This window comes from Elgaria multicarinata, chromosome 1, assembly GCF_023053635.1.
Source record: "Elgaria multicarinata webbii isolate HBS135686 ecotype San Diego chromosome 1, rElgMul1.1.pri, whole genome shotgun sequence".
In the NCBI taxonomy this organism is placed as follows: Eukaryota; Metazoa; Chordata; class Lepidosauria; order Squamata; family Anguidae; genus Elgaria; species Elgaria multicarinata.
In genome coordinates this window covers 83,401,031-83,418,077 of record NC_086171.1, presented here as the reverse complement: position 1 = coordinate 83,418,077, position 17,047 = coordinate 83,401,031, and the positions used below count along the sequence as shown (strand labels likewise).

The following is a 17,047-nucleotide window of genomic DNA, read 5'->3' as shown; positions in this document are numbered from 1 at the left end:
ATTAAATTAAACAAATCTAAAGCAATGCCTGAACTAAGTAGCCTCACATGGAAGCAAGGTACCATGAAATCATACTTCAAACTGAAATCATACTGTAAGCCCTCATCCTCTGCATTTATGGTTGGCACAACTAGCACTGTCTGTTTCATCTCATACCTTATCAAAGTAGTACTGACTGGAATCATCAATTGAAAGTCCTTTTGTAACATTTTCATTTGTTTCTAAAAGTTGTTTATCTGTTCCATCCAAAGGAGAAGACCCAGAATGGTTGCCAACCCCATTGGCTGTCTGAGATGAGGAATTCTGTGTTGAATTATTTTCCAATATATTCCTTATGAGAAAATAAATAAGTGCAACATTAATAGCCAAATTGACGACCACAGAGTATAAGAGTTAATACAAAATTGAATCATTTTTTTTCATATTGAATGTAAAGGACTTCTTTTAAGAGGAAATTTGTCAGGATTTCATAATCTTTAACTCAGACATTTCAAGATGGAGAGAAATATATTCTAACTGAATATTATATGGAATATTATATGGAATTAGGTTGTTTTGAGCAATTAAGGTCTGTGGCAGTTATTACTTAGGACTTTGTTCTTCTGATGGAGGGAGCACTCCTATGGCCAGATTCTGCGATCCGAGACCAGAGACAGCACTCCAACCTCAGAGCCAGGAAACCTAGCTCCCCTCCCACATCTCCTTGCATCAGCTGCAAATGTGATCTCATAGTGTGACTAAATTTGGATCCAACCCATTAAGTTTTCACAATTCACTTATAATTTAAACCTCATAATATTTCTGTTGTTCAGGATAAATTAACACAATGTTAATAAATTATTGACAAACACACATTGATACCATCAGGCTGCAGGGACTCCTCCCTCAACTGAAATTTCATCTTGATTATGCTGAGTATCACTGAAATTAATCACATTGTTTGTAAAAGTATTTACCTTCTCCCTGGGCTGTGATTCTGTGACAACTCTGAATCACTATCCTTTGAAGCTGGGGAAACTTTATAAGTATAAAAAACATCTTCTGTTTCCGTTATATAGGAAATCTCATTTGCAAGATTGTCTACAGATGAGTGCCGTGGTCTACGAATCTCATGACGCAGTCTAGGACTTCTCCTTAAAATAGTTAGAATTCAGAAGTTAGATATGATGAAACTTTTCTTAAACATTTTTAAAATACCAGAAGTCTACCATATCACAACGTGCAACCTAAAGTTTGCTTTGATGAAATTATTATATTGCTTTTATAATATTATTTGAAGTTCATATCTCATTTATTTCAAGTGAGCATGAGCTATAACATACAGGACTACTCCTCTCCCTCACACCACAGCAAAAACCAGAACAAAAATATTTGAAAAAAGAAACATATTAATAGTGCAAGCCTATCCATGTTTACTCAGAAATAATTGCTACTGTTTTCAATGGGGCTTACTCTTAGATAAACATATACAAGATTGTAGACTAAATACAGCAATTTTTAAGAAAGAAAAAAAATGTGTGAATTTATGTTTTACTTAAGTAGGGTAGCTAGATTCAGGAATGCAGTCTCTAATTTTACCTTTTCTACAAGAATCTGAAGCTGAAAAAGCTGTTGCAATCATTATCAGTTGCACAAACACTTTCATATTCAGTGATAATTGATCAAATTTGAAAAAGTTTGAATCATGGGGGAGAAACAGCATTTAATTTCCTTTTTTATTTCTGAGTACGGTATTATTCTGTTCAAAAAATCTTACACCTAAAAGATTCTTTTTCTTTCAGTTTTTGAAATCAGAGCTTACTCGTGCTTATTTTTCTATCACTGATCTCATAGGATACAGGTGTGCTCAACAAATTTTTATATCAATCCCATACTTTAAAAAAATTGAAATTTGGAGCACTATCAAACAAGGAGATAAAAGAATTAGGTTCTAATAACCAATCTACAGTCTAATTCAGGGTGCAGTCCTGGAATGTACCCTCACTGCTCAGAGGCCCCTGAAATCGGAGGCTTTCAAGATTCCTATGCCCTGTCGGGCTGAAACCAGCAGGACAGGAGGAGCTGCAGAGGCAATCTTTTTCTTTCCATCTTCCCACTAAAATACTGCTTCAGGCAGCTAGCAATAATAAAATATAGATAAAATACAAAATTATAATTAAAACAAAAATAAACCAATTAAAAACCCACCAATTACTGACAACATTTCAATAACAAAGAAATAAACTGGATGCTGTTTAAAAAAACTGTTCCTTGGGAAATTGGCAAACTCCAAGGCACAGCCCTTCAAGGTCATACTGCTGTATGGGACATACATGAATTCCTTTGGGCAACTTTGCTGGGTGTGAGGGAAAGTAGTCAAAGAAGAGCACACAGAAATGGAAGTACATTTCTGCTATTGCCATCTGGGTTTGACATCTTACTGGCGATACAATGGAGAGGAGATTTGAAGAGTTCCACATAAACAGCTAGATGTCTTATCTAATAAAATCAGGAGTAGCTGCATGAGCATATACCCCTTATCTGTGCCTTTTATGGACAGAGAGCAGTCAGACCTATGGTGGTCTTTGTCCCAGTTTTTGTCTATGGAGTATCTTTTCAATGTTATCCCCATGGCTTAGGGGAGGGGGCTGGGTGTCTCTTGCTTCTTGAAACTATTCTATGACAAAGTAGAAGCCTAAACTGCGGGGACAGGATGGGTTAAGCAAGAAGATATAATAGATGATAGAGCAGAGGTAAACCAGCAGTCCAGCGGTGTCGTAATCCAATGGATGAAAGCTATGAAGAAGATGCCAAGGAGCTCAGGGCCCCTCATCTACAGATGCATGCATGTGGCCATCTCTGACTTCTAATAAGACACCTCCAGGGGAATGGGCTGTGGTTTTCTGAAGGTGATACTTAGGGGTCATCTACACCAAGCAGGATGTTCCACTATGAAAGCGGTATATAAAAGGCAGGATCTACACTACTGCTTTATAGTGGTACTGCAGTGCACTGACATCTGTTGGGGCCCATGACACATCTACACCAAGCAGGATATAGCACTATAAAAGTAATATGAAAGTGGTACATCGTATGTGTCATGGGCCCCAACAGTTGTCAGTGCATTTCAATCCTGCTATAAAGCAGTAGTGTGGCTCCTGCCTTTTATATACTGCATTCATAATGGAATATCCTGCTTGGTGTAGATGAGCCCTTGGACTTCCTTAAGTGTCTTACACCCATGCATATGAAGTGAAGACAATTTATTTATTCATTCATACTTTTGGCATCAGGTTAAGGCTTATGTATTCTTCCAGCATCTAAAGCATTCTAGTGTTTAATATCCAGTGTTGTTAGTTGTTCTATAATGAATCGTCCTCAAGTTTATATACAAAACAGAAACACACAAATAAAATTCCTCAAACTATATTAAAACAACAACAACCACCACAAAGCAGCATGCAACAGCAGAAAAAAACAGTCTGAAATGAGAACAGGCATCAAGCGATGCAAAGACTAAAATCATCATTATCATCAGTTAAAACCGCCTTAAAACAACAAGATCTTTGCCTGATACCAAAAATGACATTAAAGTAGGTGCCAGGCAGATGCTTCTGGGAATGGCATTCCACAACTTGGGAGCTCCTGCTGAGAAGGCTCTCTCTCAAGTGACCACCTGCCAAATCTCAGCATGCAAGGGCACTCACAGACAACGTCTGTTGACCATCTCAGGGCTGAGGTGCCTGCTGCCAGCACCTATTTCAGTGCTTGCTAGGTGGGGATGGTGCAGCACTGGAGAGTCCTGTTTGGTTACTGCCCACAATGGGCTGAGAAGGTGGCAGTGGTGTACCCTTTGTGCTAAAGATACGTATGCATTTACAGGCAAAACACACTCCATTTTGCTCCTCTCAGTGGCCAGGGCTGGGCATAATTTCTCCCCTGCTCTCAAACCAGAGAGAGGGAAGGACTCTAGGTTGGGTGGTATGTATGTCTTGCAAATACAGAGCCTCAATGGAGTGTTATCTTGTGCTCTCCTTTTCTAAAAGATTAATGAAGATATTTACCAGTTTGGGGTAACTGGAGGAGACCGAGAAGGAAGGCTTTTGGTCTCTAGGTGCTCAACAGACATGGATCTCCTCATAGCTGGATTCCAAATCATGCCGCCTATTACTTTTTTGCAATACTGAATATTAGATCTGAAATGAAGCAACACACTTTAGACAAACTACTCTGTGCAGAACATCACATTTTTGTTTCTTTTTTCAGGCATGAAAAGGATCTCTTTCGAAGTGCCTCCATAGCAAGACCAGAAATAATAAAAGAACATTCAAAGACTCACAACAAAAAGTGCTTCAGAAAATTGCATTCACAGTCAGGCTACACTGGCTGCTGTCAAAAGCAAAGAGCCACAATTGCACTTGTTTCGTCCGCAGTTTTGAAAACTTTTTTGGATTGTACCCATTTAGACCAGCCTGTGACCTACAGAATAATACTTCTTCATATTTGCCACATTGAGTAGTTTAATACGTGGTCTTATTTCTCCGTAAAGCTTAGGTATTTGTGTATTCATATAGGCTATATCTCATTCTCTGAAAGTAAAAGGATAAGTGTCACAATCCAGGATGGAGAGCCCTCCAGTGCCAGCAACTCCCGAGGTGGTGTCAGAACCAATTCCCAATCTTTCTGATTGCGGCACTCCATTTCAGATCCTGCACCCTCTTCATGCAACACCTGAGAGATGCCTCTGAACCATGGACTCCTCCAGTGAACAGTGAGTCCCTGAGAAGTATCCCCCAACTTGCTCCTCCAAACCACAACCCCCTAGAGAAGCCAGTGACTATAGAAAAGGGCCCTTTAACAGCCAGATACAGCACCTGAAGGGGTGGCGCTCCCAAAAACCTTCTCCTAGCCTGGCTATAAAACACTGGGCTGCTTAACATTATTTGTGGTGTCAACATGGCTTAAATAAGCCACAGTGCCTTTGTGCCACAGTGCTGGCCGCCACTGTGAATATTCAAGGCACAGTGGTCAGTCACCATGGCTTATCACATTGTACGAAACCAGACTGGATGGCTTGTTACTCTGGTTAACAAGCCACTCCAGAACCCAAAATCAGCCCATGGGTTCTGGGTGGCTTCATAACCACAGTAACAAGTTACCCTGCCTGGTAATACGCAATAAGCTCACTATGGCCTGAATATTCACACTGTCAGTTACTCCAGGCCAATGTTGGTGTAACCTGTCTGCACACTAGTTGGAGGGTTGCTCTCCATGATTCTGAAACCGAACCCAAAGTCCCTGGCTGGTACCTGCAGTACTGGCCGTAGTCCTGAATCTGCTCTGTCCTTGGCCTGTTCCCGTCGGCTGCCTCACGTCATGCCCCCTCGCCTGAGCCATCGCCTAGTGCAGACGACAGACTCCCTGATGGAGCAGGACAGTAACATCATTCCCTTCAATGTAAATATACAGTAACTTTATTGATGAAAGGGAATAATAAGCTCTTTGGGTTTGCTTGTTAATTTATTCTTGGTTTTAGGTTTTATTTTAAAATTATTTTCTATTATATTGAATTTCTGTAAGCTGCCCTGGGTACTATTGTAAAAAGACGGGGGAAACAACAACAGCTTATACCTAAGAACAAATACACCTAGCATTGACACCATCTTAACATTTCCAGGAATGAGACTGAACTTACCATGAAGAGCTCTTCTGGTCAGCAGGGAGTGGAGCAGACAGCAAAGGGTTAACCTCTACCCAAAGACGGCAGAGCCAAATAGAAAAAGTGTATGTCCCTCCCAGAGATGAGGTATCCCCTCAGTCACAGGACTTCTCTTCAGCCTAAAGCTTGCTAGATAAATGTGAGCTTCAGGGAGTGTTAGAATGAAGTTCCTGATTAACAAAAACCGGGTAATCGTGCAAATGCAATGTGCAAATAAGCACCTCCCCACCGTAACTTAGGGTAACATAACCTATAGCATGTCTGTTCCACTATCTGCTGACCAGAACACCACTTCATGTTAAGTTCAACACTCCATTCTCAGTCCACAGAGGAGTGGAACAAACAGTAAACAGATGTCCAAAAGCAGTATCTGAAAATTGGGCATGATGGTACTCTTCAGAAAACAGCCTTTCCAACCGGATGCCCTCCATATGCCTTTCCCTGACAACTTCCATCACCTCTGACCACTGGCATTCTTCCTGAGGCTGATTGGGGCTGTAGTCGAGTGCACCAGGTTGGGAAAGGTTGCTTTAAGAACCTTTGCTCCAGAACCCTTTATCTGAAGGGCACCTCAACTGATGCATATCTGTCAATCTTGTATCAATTAATGAAAATGGAGAGATTGGCTCTGTGTACGTCTTCAAGGTAACTGAGGTGCTCAAGGCAATTGAGGTAGCTGTTTCCCACATGGGGTGTGCAGTAATGCCCTGAGGAGGAGGGAATCCCTCAGAGTGGGGGGCACAATAGGAACTCAAAAGCACTGCACAGCCTCTCCAGCACCCATCTCTCCTTGGTGTTTAAGTCCAGGCATGCCAGAAAGATTGTTCACACACGGAGAGCTGGTGTCACCCTCAGAGTTGTGGAACCTGTTGTCCATCTCCTTGGTGAGGTCTAGAATTGTGGCCTTGGTGGAGCATTGATTGTTCAGCCAGAAAATCCTGAAGAGGCTGGTAGGATGATGCATGAACCTTGGGGAGAAAGAAATGAGAGGCCTATTTCTTTTGCTTACTCTTTGGAGTCAATGGAATTGCTCTTTTTCTCTCTCCTGGATTTCCAGTAAAACTGGGATGAATGAATCGCCAAAGACCTTTCCTCACTTGGAACGGGGTATTTCAGAGATTGTTTGCATTGTTGATCAATATCTCAATGCTGCAACCTCTGTGTGCTATCACCCTCTGGGGACAATCCATAGAAAAATCTGCCAAATCTAAGCTAGTCTGATCAGTCTGCAGTGGTGCTTAGAAATACAGGAATCTCTGGAAGAAGGGCACAAATCCATAATAGAGAAATGAGAATGAGTTGAGGCTAGCAAGGTATGCTAAAAGCAACCAAAAAGCTTTCTTCGGGTACGTGCATAGTAAAAGATCGAGGAAAGAAATGGTGGTTCAACTATACAATGATGATGGGAAATTGATAACAGTTGACAAAGAAAAGACAGAAGTGCTCAATTCCTACTTTGGCTCAGTCTTCTCCCAAAAGCAGATCTATGACCCCCTGGTAAAAGTGAAGTACAAGCTGAAGGAGCAGGATTGCAACTTGAGACTGATAAACAAATGGTCAAGGAACACCGAATTTCTTTGAACAAGTTCATATGTCTACTACACATCTTATTTAAAAAGGAGACTGTACCTAACAAGAAATATAGACTAATACATAAGAACAAAGAAACATTTTTCCCTTTAAAAGTCTGTCACTAACCACTATTAAAAGAGTGAAAATCTCACCTTATTACTGAAATTGATGCCAAATATACAGTAATTGTTCTGGTTATTCTGGGATTCAGGCCAGAACTATAATAGCTAATTATGTATTACTTTGAATAAAGGGCACAAATTTGGGAAATTTGCATTTATTATTTATTTATTTATTTATTTATTTATAAAGTGCCATCAATTTTCATGGCACTTTACAGAATAAAACAAAACAAGACAATCTGCCATATGGTTTACAATCTAAAATCACCGTAACAGACAGGGGAGGGAGGGGGAAAACCAACAGGGGTAGGGGACATTAAAACTAAATATAGACTAGTATGACCACGCTATGGTTAAAAAGCTTTTGAGAAAAGAAATGTTTTCAAGTGAGATTTAAAAACAGAAATTGACGTCGTGGTCCGCAAATGCACTGGAAGAGAATTCCAAGCATAGGGGGCAGCGAGTAAGAAAGGGCGAAGATGAGTGAGAGATGTGGAAACTCTTGGGCAGGTAAGAGACATGGTGTTATTGGCACGAGCAGGGTGATGAAGTGAAATAAGGGACGAAAGGTAGGGAGGAGCCAGATCATGACAGGCTTTAAAAGTAAGAAGAAGAAGAAGCTTGTATTGGATTCTATAAGAGATAGGAAGCCAGTGGAGGGATTTTAAAAGCGGGGTGACATGATCAAAACAATGAGCCAAGAAAATAATCCTAGCTGCCGAATGATAAATGGAGACCAGTGGAGACAAATTAGAAGAGGGAAGACCGGTCAACAAAAGATTACAATAATCCAGGCAAGAAATAACCAAAGCATGAACAAGGGTCTTGGCGGAAGACCCCATTTTCAAACTGAGATCTCCAAGTGTTGGCCAGCCAGTCAAGAAATGCTAATGGGGGAAAACACCAACTTCCATTAAACTGGTTGTCTTAAACATTACTTGCCAAAGACTGAGCTGATAGAGGTTACATGCTCAGACTGAGCTGATAGAACTCATGTCCAAATCTGAAGCCGCTTTTAGCCACTACTACTTATCTCTCGTCATGTTCCACAGCTGATGAACATCTCAAAGCTGACTTCTTCCTGTACCCCTAAGACTTGTCCCCTCCCCAGTGCAAAACATACCTGCTTTTCCTGTGGGCAATTTCCAGGATTCTGGTTACGTCCTGAGTTCAACCAGAAATTTGCAAAGCAAGAAAAGTGTATGACAGAGGCAAAACCTCCCTAGTTCTGCATTATACAGTCTGTCTAATTATTCACTCACTTGATTATAGATTAGATATCCAATATGCTTTTCCCACTATATTTAGAAGTATTCTGTTTAGAAACACATACTCACTTGGTTGGTGTCCTAGAACCCATGGTCAAGTAATGGGAGAATAATTTCTTTTCGTGAGGTAGCATCTTCTTTGCCTGGAAAAATGTGTGAAGCTCTACACAAGATTTCCACAGGTTTTTGCATGCTCGGTAGTTTAACATATTGAAGGCAACTACGTGTTCCCTGGATTCATTCTATAACAATAAAAATATGCACTTAAAATTATTCTAATCAATTGCATAACAAACAAGCATATGGTTTGCCTGCTATTTTTTTTAAATTGTAATAAATCTCTGTCACTCTTCCCATTATGGCAGGGGGTGCAACTTGCACCCCACCCCCCAAGGGTGCCCTGACTCCATCTCCCACTGCTGTTAAAGTCGCTGACACATCTACAGTCCACCCTTCTTCAAAGATCCCCATACAGATCATTATTTTTATGATGCAGGTGGAATCAAGGAAAAAATGGTCGGTATAAGATTCCCTGGGGAGGGAATATGCACATTTGTGCACCCCCAATTTAGGATTAACGCAGCATTAAGGTGCATTACTTATAACATCTAGAGCTGCATGTAAAATATATTTTTCTACTACCATGCTGTTTGGATACCTTTAATAGAAAAATATAGAAATAGTTAATAGCTATAAATATCTGTTAAATGGCTATTTCAGAACCAGGTAAAAAGTTTCCTCAAAGTAAGCCTTAAACTGGGGCTGGAGGGCAGGGTGGGGAGCAGGACCCTTTGCAAATCTACTCACATGTTTTTGTTGCTGCTGGATAAAGAATTTCTTTCGCTTAAAAGAAATTTTTATTATATTCGCCCTGAAAAGAAAAAAGATATTATTATTATTATTATTATTATTATTATTTATTTATATAGCACCAACAATGTACATGGTGCTGTACAGATTACACAGTAAATAGCAAGACCCTGCCGCATAGGCTTACAATCTAATAATATATACTAAGTAATGCTTTAAAAACAGAACACGATTGAAACAGGCATTGATAGGCAACCTGGACACAGAGTGCATAATAGTTTCAATTTCTAAGGTAACTTAAGTTCATGGAAGGAAAAAATCCCTGCTCCCTGTCCACCACCCTGCAAATTCCTCTTTGGAGGTTCAGGGGGCTCTCCTGAACGATGTGGGATGTAGCATGGGAGGGCCTGCTGTGGGGAGGGGAGAATCCCACATACCACTGCTCTGAGTTTCCAGAGATGCAATCAGGAAGAGGATGCTTTCCTGCTACCTACCCTATCCATTGTATATTAGAGGGAGGGCAGTTGGGACTAGTTGCAGCAATGGTGAAAAGGTTCCATTGTCTGCCACTCACAATGATTCCCATTGGCTGAGGAGAAGCCAAAGGGACCTCTATGTTGTTGCCGAGCATTTCTGTCCAAGCCAAGACTCACAGAGGGAGAGTCCCAGAACAGAAGGGTCCTTTCTGGTTGGTCTAGTGATTTCTCCATCTCTTCTGAGTTTAGGAAAAGAGGGAAGGGGGAAGAACAGAGAAGCACTAAATGTTTTTGTCTTTTTAAAAAGATATGACTGAGCTCTTAGGAGCACCATCAGATCCAAATGATCTGTTTAGTAGGTAGGTCTGGTCTGTGGGGGACAGGGAGGGGGACTGTCAAACAATGCCTATCTGCTCCAGGATAAGGGACCATCGCAAGGATGAGGAAAGCCCTTTGGGGGCCTGAGGGGAATGAGAGATGTATGATTTTGAAGTTCAATCTTAAAACTTTGTTCACACATAAAGTAGAAAACTTTTTTTACCATGGATAGAAGCTTGTGCAAATGAGTTTTCTATATACTGCAATGCCTCCTGAAGCAATTCCAATCATAAGGTCAAGATTATGCAAATCCTGAAAATAAGCACATGCCACAGGAAACACTAGTAAACTGAAGACAAGATACTTGAAAAACTAGAAATCCTAATCAACTAATAGGTAAAAGAAAGTCATTTTCCACTTCTCTGCATGGAGATGAAGAACTGGTTGACTCCTAATAGATTGGAAAAATTGACTGATTTCTCTACTTGTGAAAAATGTACATACCAAGATGGTAGGTAGTCCGCAGAGTGCTTGCATGTCAAATGAAAACTGTGAGCATGTATTGCAGTTTAGTTGACAATACCATGAGCATATATTATGTGGTTACTGATGAGGAAAATCCACTTAAACAAGTGGTGACCACAAAAAATGTTCCAGGGAATCCCTAATCCCTAATAGGAGTGCTCCTGCCCCCAAGCTCCAAGCTATCATGGATACACTGTTGGATACACAGGATCACTAAGTTTGGTATTAGAAGAAATACTGTGAGCCTGCTGGGATATAATCAAAAAATTGTCTCTAAAACTCTACTGCAGAAAGTTAATATTGGCAAATTACTGATCCCACCATCTTGCTTTGTTACAAGCACTGACACTGACCCAGTTCGCATGCCACAGTAGCAAATTGTGGGTTATCTAACCCACAGTTCATAGGGATGCATGCCACCTACGAGAGGCTTCCAGTTTCTGTAAACAATTTCTGATCAGCCCAATTGAAGGCTGGGACCATGATGTACAAACCTGGACCAAAAGGATGTTAAGACCTAAATAACCCATCAGTCCGGTTTGCAAACTGGGCTGAATGGAGGTTGTTTCCGCAAACTGAAAGTGGTGCATGTCCTGCCAAATTGTGGGTTTTATTATTATTATTGTTATATTATTATTATCCTCATTTATTATTATTATTATTATTATTACATTTATATCCCACATTTTTATTTTGCAACTCAAGACAGCTTACATCTCCTCCTCTCCATTTTATTCTCACAATAACCCTGTGAGGTAGGTTAGGCTGGCCCAAAGTCACTCAGTGAACTTCATGGCCAAGTGGGAACTAGAAGCCAGATCTTCCGAATCCCAATCCAACACTCAAACCACTAGACCACATAGACCTTGTTCAGATGACACACCAAGCCACAGTGGTTAAGCTTAGAATGTTGTGTAAACCATGAGTTAACATGTAGCGTGAAGCATTCCTAACCATTGGGGCTACATAACCACAGTTTAAACACAGTCACTAACCATTTGCTGCAAAAGGGTCTAACCATGGCTTAGTATGTTGTCTAAACAAGCCCACTGACTCTCTAATTAACCCACAATTTGCCACTGTTATGTGCAAACTGGCCCAAGGAGTAGTGGCTCTTTTTTGTTGATTGGGCTTTCCTTTTTATGTAACGCACACCCCTGTCCTTTAGGTGGAGATTTAAAACATAAAGCCTGAGAGATCAAGATAAGGCAGGGCAAACAATGCTGTTTACTTGCACCCATTAATTTATATGGGAAAAGAATATGGGATGCAGTTAGGAAGACTGCTGAAATGAGGACAAAGCCCACCTGCCCTGTCACTGTGGTTACCAGTATCTTTGGTTTTGCCTCTACTTAGTGAGGGAAATGTATGCTTTTCTGAAACTCTGAACTCCCTGGTGAATATGGATTAACTAGTTTGCCACTACTATGTACTAATGAGTTCCTACTCACTTTTATCACTGCCAAACCTTCAACTGCACCCCAAATTGCAATCAGCTTAGTTTCATCCATGCAAGCCAATGACTCTTTTGACTTCTATGGGCAAAAATAAATATAGTAACAATGGGAACTATGTTAGTTATAATACTATTTACTAGGGCCAGAATCCAAAGAACTCCATGACTAGTTCTGCATCCCCAAGGAAAATTTGGGTTGGGGTTTCCCAGCAGCTGCATATCACATAGCAAGTCTCTTTTAAACCTGAAAGTGATATCAACAGTTGGTGATATGGGAAGGATGGGGAGGGCTGTTTTTCCCATAAAAACAAACAAACATAAAATACATTAAGCATCCTGTGAAGAATTCCCAAGCCCTTGGGCACACCTAAAGTAGCTCTTTGGATACAGGTCTGTATCAAATGTTCAGCCTTCTTTTGTCCAATTTGTAATTCTGGAATTCAATGAATTCTAGGGCGGCCACCAATATTCTACAAGCCAATGTTGTAGTCTAAAATTATATACTAATACTACATTTCTATATTGAATCAGCTGACTTTCACGGTCGATGGGAATACTTTTTGCTGTATCAATGATGTAAAAAATGCAAAGGCAGAAAAATATCTGAAAAATACATTTGAGAGTTGACAATATTGCAACGTATTCTTGTTTTTGTGTCAAAGTCGTAATTTTAGATGATTTGCAAGTAATGACTTATACCACCCAACACCAGTTCCAGTTTAAGAGTACCTTTTGCTCTAAACATAGAAACAGCACTGTAAACATACTCTACCACTGTGTAATTCTACTCCGTAGAATTCAAGCGTTCTTGCTATGTTAATGTAGCAGCACTCTGCTTCCGACTGTTTGAGGCCACTGTGTGGGGGGAAACAAAACATATTAAAAATGGTAAGTTAATATGGTAATTGAAAAGCTATTTGTCTATGGATGCCTCTATCCAAATATATTCATCTTATACATATAAATTAAAATTGAGTGATGATGTGTGAATTTATGATGGCTTTATGCATACTTCTACTATGACATATTCCCCACATGTCTATGATGCCAGGATGGGATATTGTGTTACTTGTGCAGGGCTAAGTAGCACTAAAATATATCGTGGAGAAAGGCTGTCACTGTCACCACACCAGATCAAAAAGTCACGGCTGAGTGCTTATGAAAAGCCATTTGTGATGCTGCCGTTCAGAACAAACAAGTAACAGCCCTGTTGCAGGTTAGTCCCTCAAGCTTTTGAATCAAGATTTAATCACTCAGCGTTTATTATATAAAGCTATTCAGAAAACATTGTGCACTGTTTCCAAACACTTAAACAAGTTCTTAAGCTTTAGCAGTTCTGAAACAAAAGGTGTCTAGATAAATTACTGAAATAAAAACTATTATCTTGTTTGCTTATCTGCACTGACCAACAGTATTCAATACTAAACAAATATGTCCCCAAACCAGCATACTTTTTCACAGATGTTTCACTGTAAAAATAAAGCAAAAATGAGCACTAATGTTTTGTGTAAGTCTGTATACACAGCTTCTTTTTCTGGAAGCGCCCTACCCAATATCAAACAAGAATACAAAACCAGATGATGTTAAAATGAACCTGTTCAACACCTTCCTATGATTAATGTAATATTTCAGGTGAGTAGTCTCTTATAAGTTTAAACATTACAGAAAGGCTTAACTTAAATGTAGCATTACGTCTAGACATTATCACTTGTTTCAGAATCTGCTGGGTGGAAAAAATATGGAATAAGAGATTGTTAAGCACATTGTTGAACACTGTGGTTTAGAAACTTGACTTGGGCTGGGTACACTGGGAGCATCTGAAACCCCAGGTTTATTGACTGTGCTGGAATCCTTGGTGGAAGGGCAGTGGGTTGATCTCAACTCCACCTTCTTATAACTGTAGATCTGAAAGAGGTCAGATGTAACCAGATTAAAGTAGAAATGCAGTTTGCTTACCTGTAACTGTAGTTCTTCAAGTGGTCATCTGTGCATTCACACACATGGGCTCTGCGCCTCAGCGGAGCCTCGTTCGGGAATTTTTCATAGTTGAGGATCGTTTGAGTGGGAACCCTCCCCCACCCTCCTACTGTGCATGCTCAGGCAAGTTCCCACCTCAACCTCAGTTCCTTGAGACCGCATTTAGCTCTGGAACAAGGGATAGATAATACTGTAGTCGCACGCAATCGTAAGTCTTGCATCATTAGGGAATCACAATGGGCTCCCCATCCTGTTGTGGAAGTGTCAGTGGAGAGTATCTTAGATGGTCCCAGTTGAGGAAAGGGCATGCCCCAAGCAAGTTCTCCAGTATCGTCCACACTGAAGTGTATTTGCCACTTTGGTCGGTATGGACAAACGTATACGGTGTGCATCAAGCTTGGGGTTGTACAAATGAAGGAATAATGCTTGAAGAGGCCTCATCCTGAGATGAGTCCAACACATGACATACACGATAGCTGCCATGAAACTGAGCAGCCTCTGGATAGTAAATGCTGTTGCTGACTTTTGAAGAAAGAGTTGCTTTGCTAATGCCATTAGCATCTGTGCCTTGTCCTCCAGTAAGAACGCTCAACCCTTCAGGGAGTCCAATACAACCCCTATCAACGGAAGTCTTTGGAAAGGAATTAAACTTGATTTCTCCACATTGATGCAGAGGCCAAAATCCAACAAGAGTCCCTGAATAACATTGGTGTCTCAAATGGCTTGCTCCCTCATCAACACCACAATCAGCCAGTCGTCCAGGTAAGGGTATAGATGTATCCCCTGCATCCGAACGTGTCAACAAACAGCAACCATGCATTTTGTGAACACCCTCAGGGCGCTCAATAGGCTTAACAGCAGAACTTGAAACGGGAACATTTTGGAACTGATTATAAAACATAGATACTTTTGGTGGATTTCGTGGATTGCTATGTGAAAGGAGGCATCTTTTAGATCTATTGAGGTAAACCATAGACCTTTTTTTTTTCAAAAACGCATGTTTCGCAGCCAAGGTGACCATCCAGAACTTCCTGGTGAGGATGTAAGTATTGAGATCCCAAAGATCCAAAATAGGTCAGAGTCCACCATCCCATTTTGGAACCATAAAGTAAAGGGAGAAGAACCCGTTGTCTGTCTGGTATGGTACAACTCATTGGATAGCTACCTTTTCCAGGAGAGTAGCAGTTTCCTATTGGAGAACTTCTGAAGGCGGTTTTATCTTGATGGTATCGACAGGAGGGTGGACTCTGAACTCTATATGATATCCACTTCTCACTATAACGAGAAACCAAGCATCTGAAGTTATTGATGTCCAGATAGAGTGAAACTGGACAAGGATGTTGCCAAAATGAACGATTGGAGTGTGATGCCAGGGAGAGTCAAAGGCGCCATTTCTGTGTGTTGTGTGATCTGTTGCATGACTGCCGATACCGCAGCAATGTGAATTGCTTCTTCTGATGCTGTTGAGGTTGTTGTTTTTGTTGTTGTTGAAACCTGTTAGTACATTCCTGCTGTCATGGCAGGTAAGATGACTGCAGTCTATACCATCGATGTGGTCATGAAGAGTACTGGGATGCTTTGCCAATGCCCATTTTCTTGGTGGTAGTTTTTGCTTTTTGAATTACGTCCATAGCTTTGTCAGTGGAGGCATTAAATGATCCTTCACCATCAAAAGAGAGATCCTCGATTCGGGATCAGGCCTCGGGGTAAAACCTTCGGAACACAGCCAAGCATGTCAGCATAGAGCAATAGCCCCAACCATCACCTTTAATGCACAGTCGGCTTGGTGCCGAGAGGTGTTAATTTGCTGGCGAGACAAATGTAAGGCTTCTTCTTGGAAGATGTATGCAAGCTCTCTTTGATCATCTCAGAGGTGTGCAGACAGAGATGACATTTTATCCCATAAGAGGAGCTGATACCTAGCCATCATGGCCTGACAATTTGTCACACATAAGCTCAGGGCAGCTGATGAATATATGCATCTGCCCACCATGTCTAGCCTCCTTCCCTCTTTATCCACTGGGGCCAAATGAGTTTTGCCAGATCGGCCCTGGGAAGATTCCACTATGATGGAATTCAGTTTCAGATGAAAAAAGAGAAAATCAGCATATTTTTGTTGCACCCTATAAAGATTCTCCAATCTCTTTGATGTGGGTGTCATTGATGAAGGAGCTTTCCATGATATAGTCTGTAATAAGAGTCAGTAGAAAAGGGATCACCACTGGCACTGATGTCTCTGAATAAATGGCATCAAAGATGGAGTCATCTACCTTTTCAACTGGTTGCTGAACGGTTATACCTAAAGACTGTGACATATGGAGGATCTGCTCCGTAAACTGCACTATGTCCTCTAAGGGAGAAGCTCTGTCCAGAGCAGATATATCATCCAGTGACTATAGGGACATCGTCCAGTGACTATAGGGACTGATGTGGAGTCCGACGAGTAGTTGTCTTTGGACTGGGGCAAAGACCCCCTGTCCTGGAGCGCAGGTGGCAGTGGTAGCGAACATTCTGAAGGAGAGGTGTGAGTCTCCCTTGGTGTTGGTCTATCCCATCTCTGCAGAGAGGTGGAGTGATGTGGGACTGGAGGCGGTACCAAGAACTCCTCCTGAGGAGCGCAGGAAGAAGTAGCCGAAGGTCAGTATAGATATCTAGGTGGAGGTGCTACAAGATACTGAGACCTGAGGGCAACCATGTCGCATTCTCTCCTATACTGCCAATAGTCCATAGAGTGTAGGTGATAAGGAGGAGCAGACCAGAGAATGTTTCTAAATCTCTAAGGGGAGAACGTGATTTCTCTCTGAGAAATCTGTTCCCAAAATCAT

General features: G+C 41.1%; 1 protein-coding gene across 4 annotated transcripts in view; it reads right to left on the bottom strand.

Moving 5' to 3' along the window:
• The window catches only part of PTPN3 (protein tyrosine phosphatase non-receptor type 3), a 131,960-nt gene that overhangs the window by 53,546 nt on the left and 61,367 nt on the right, over nucleotides 1-17,047 (bottom strand). For 3 of the 4 annotated variants that reach the window (XM_063131202.1, XM_063131211.1, XM_063131228.1), the window contains 8 exons: nucleotides 13,013-13,100; nucleotides 12,241-12,324; nucleotides 10,488-10,576; nucleotides 9,468-9,531; nucleotides 8,730-8,902; nucleotides 4,044-4,175; nucleotides 957-1,133; nucleotides 157-331 (listed from right to left, as the gene is read on the bottom strand). In XM_063131202.1, the coding sequence (XP_062987272.1) occupies nucleotides 157-331; nucleotides 957-1,133; nucleotides 4,044-4,175; nucleotides 8,730-8,902; nucleotides 9,468-9,531; nucleotides 10,488-10,576; nucleotides 12,241-12,324; nucleotides 13,013-13,100 (982 nt within the window). The remainder of the gene's footprint in view (nucleotides 1-156; nucleotides 332-956; nucleotides 1,134-4,043; nucleotides 4,176-8,729; nucleotides 8,903-9,467; nucleotides 9,532-10,487; nucleotides 10,577-12,240; nucleotides 12,325-13,012; nucleotides 13,101-17,047) is intronic. The other variant, XM_063131219.1, reaches the window with a different exon arrangement.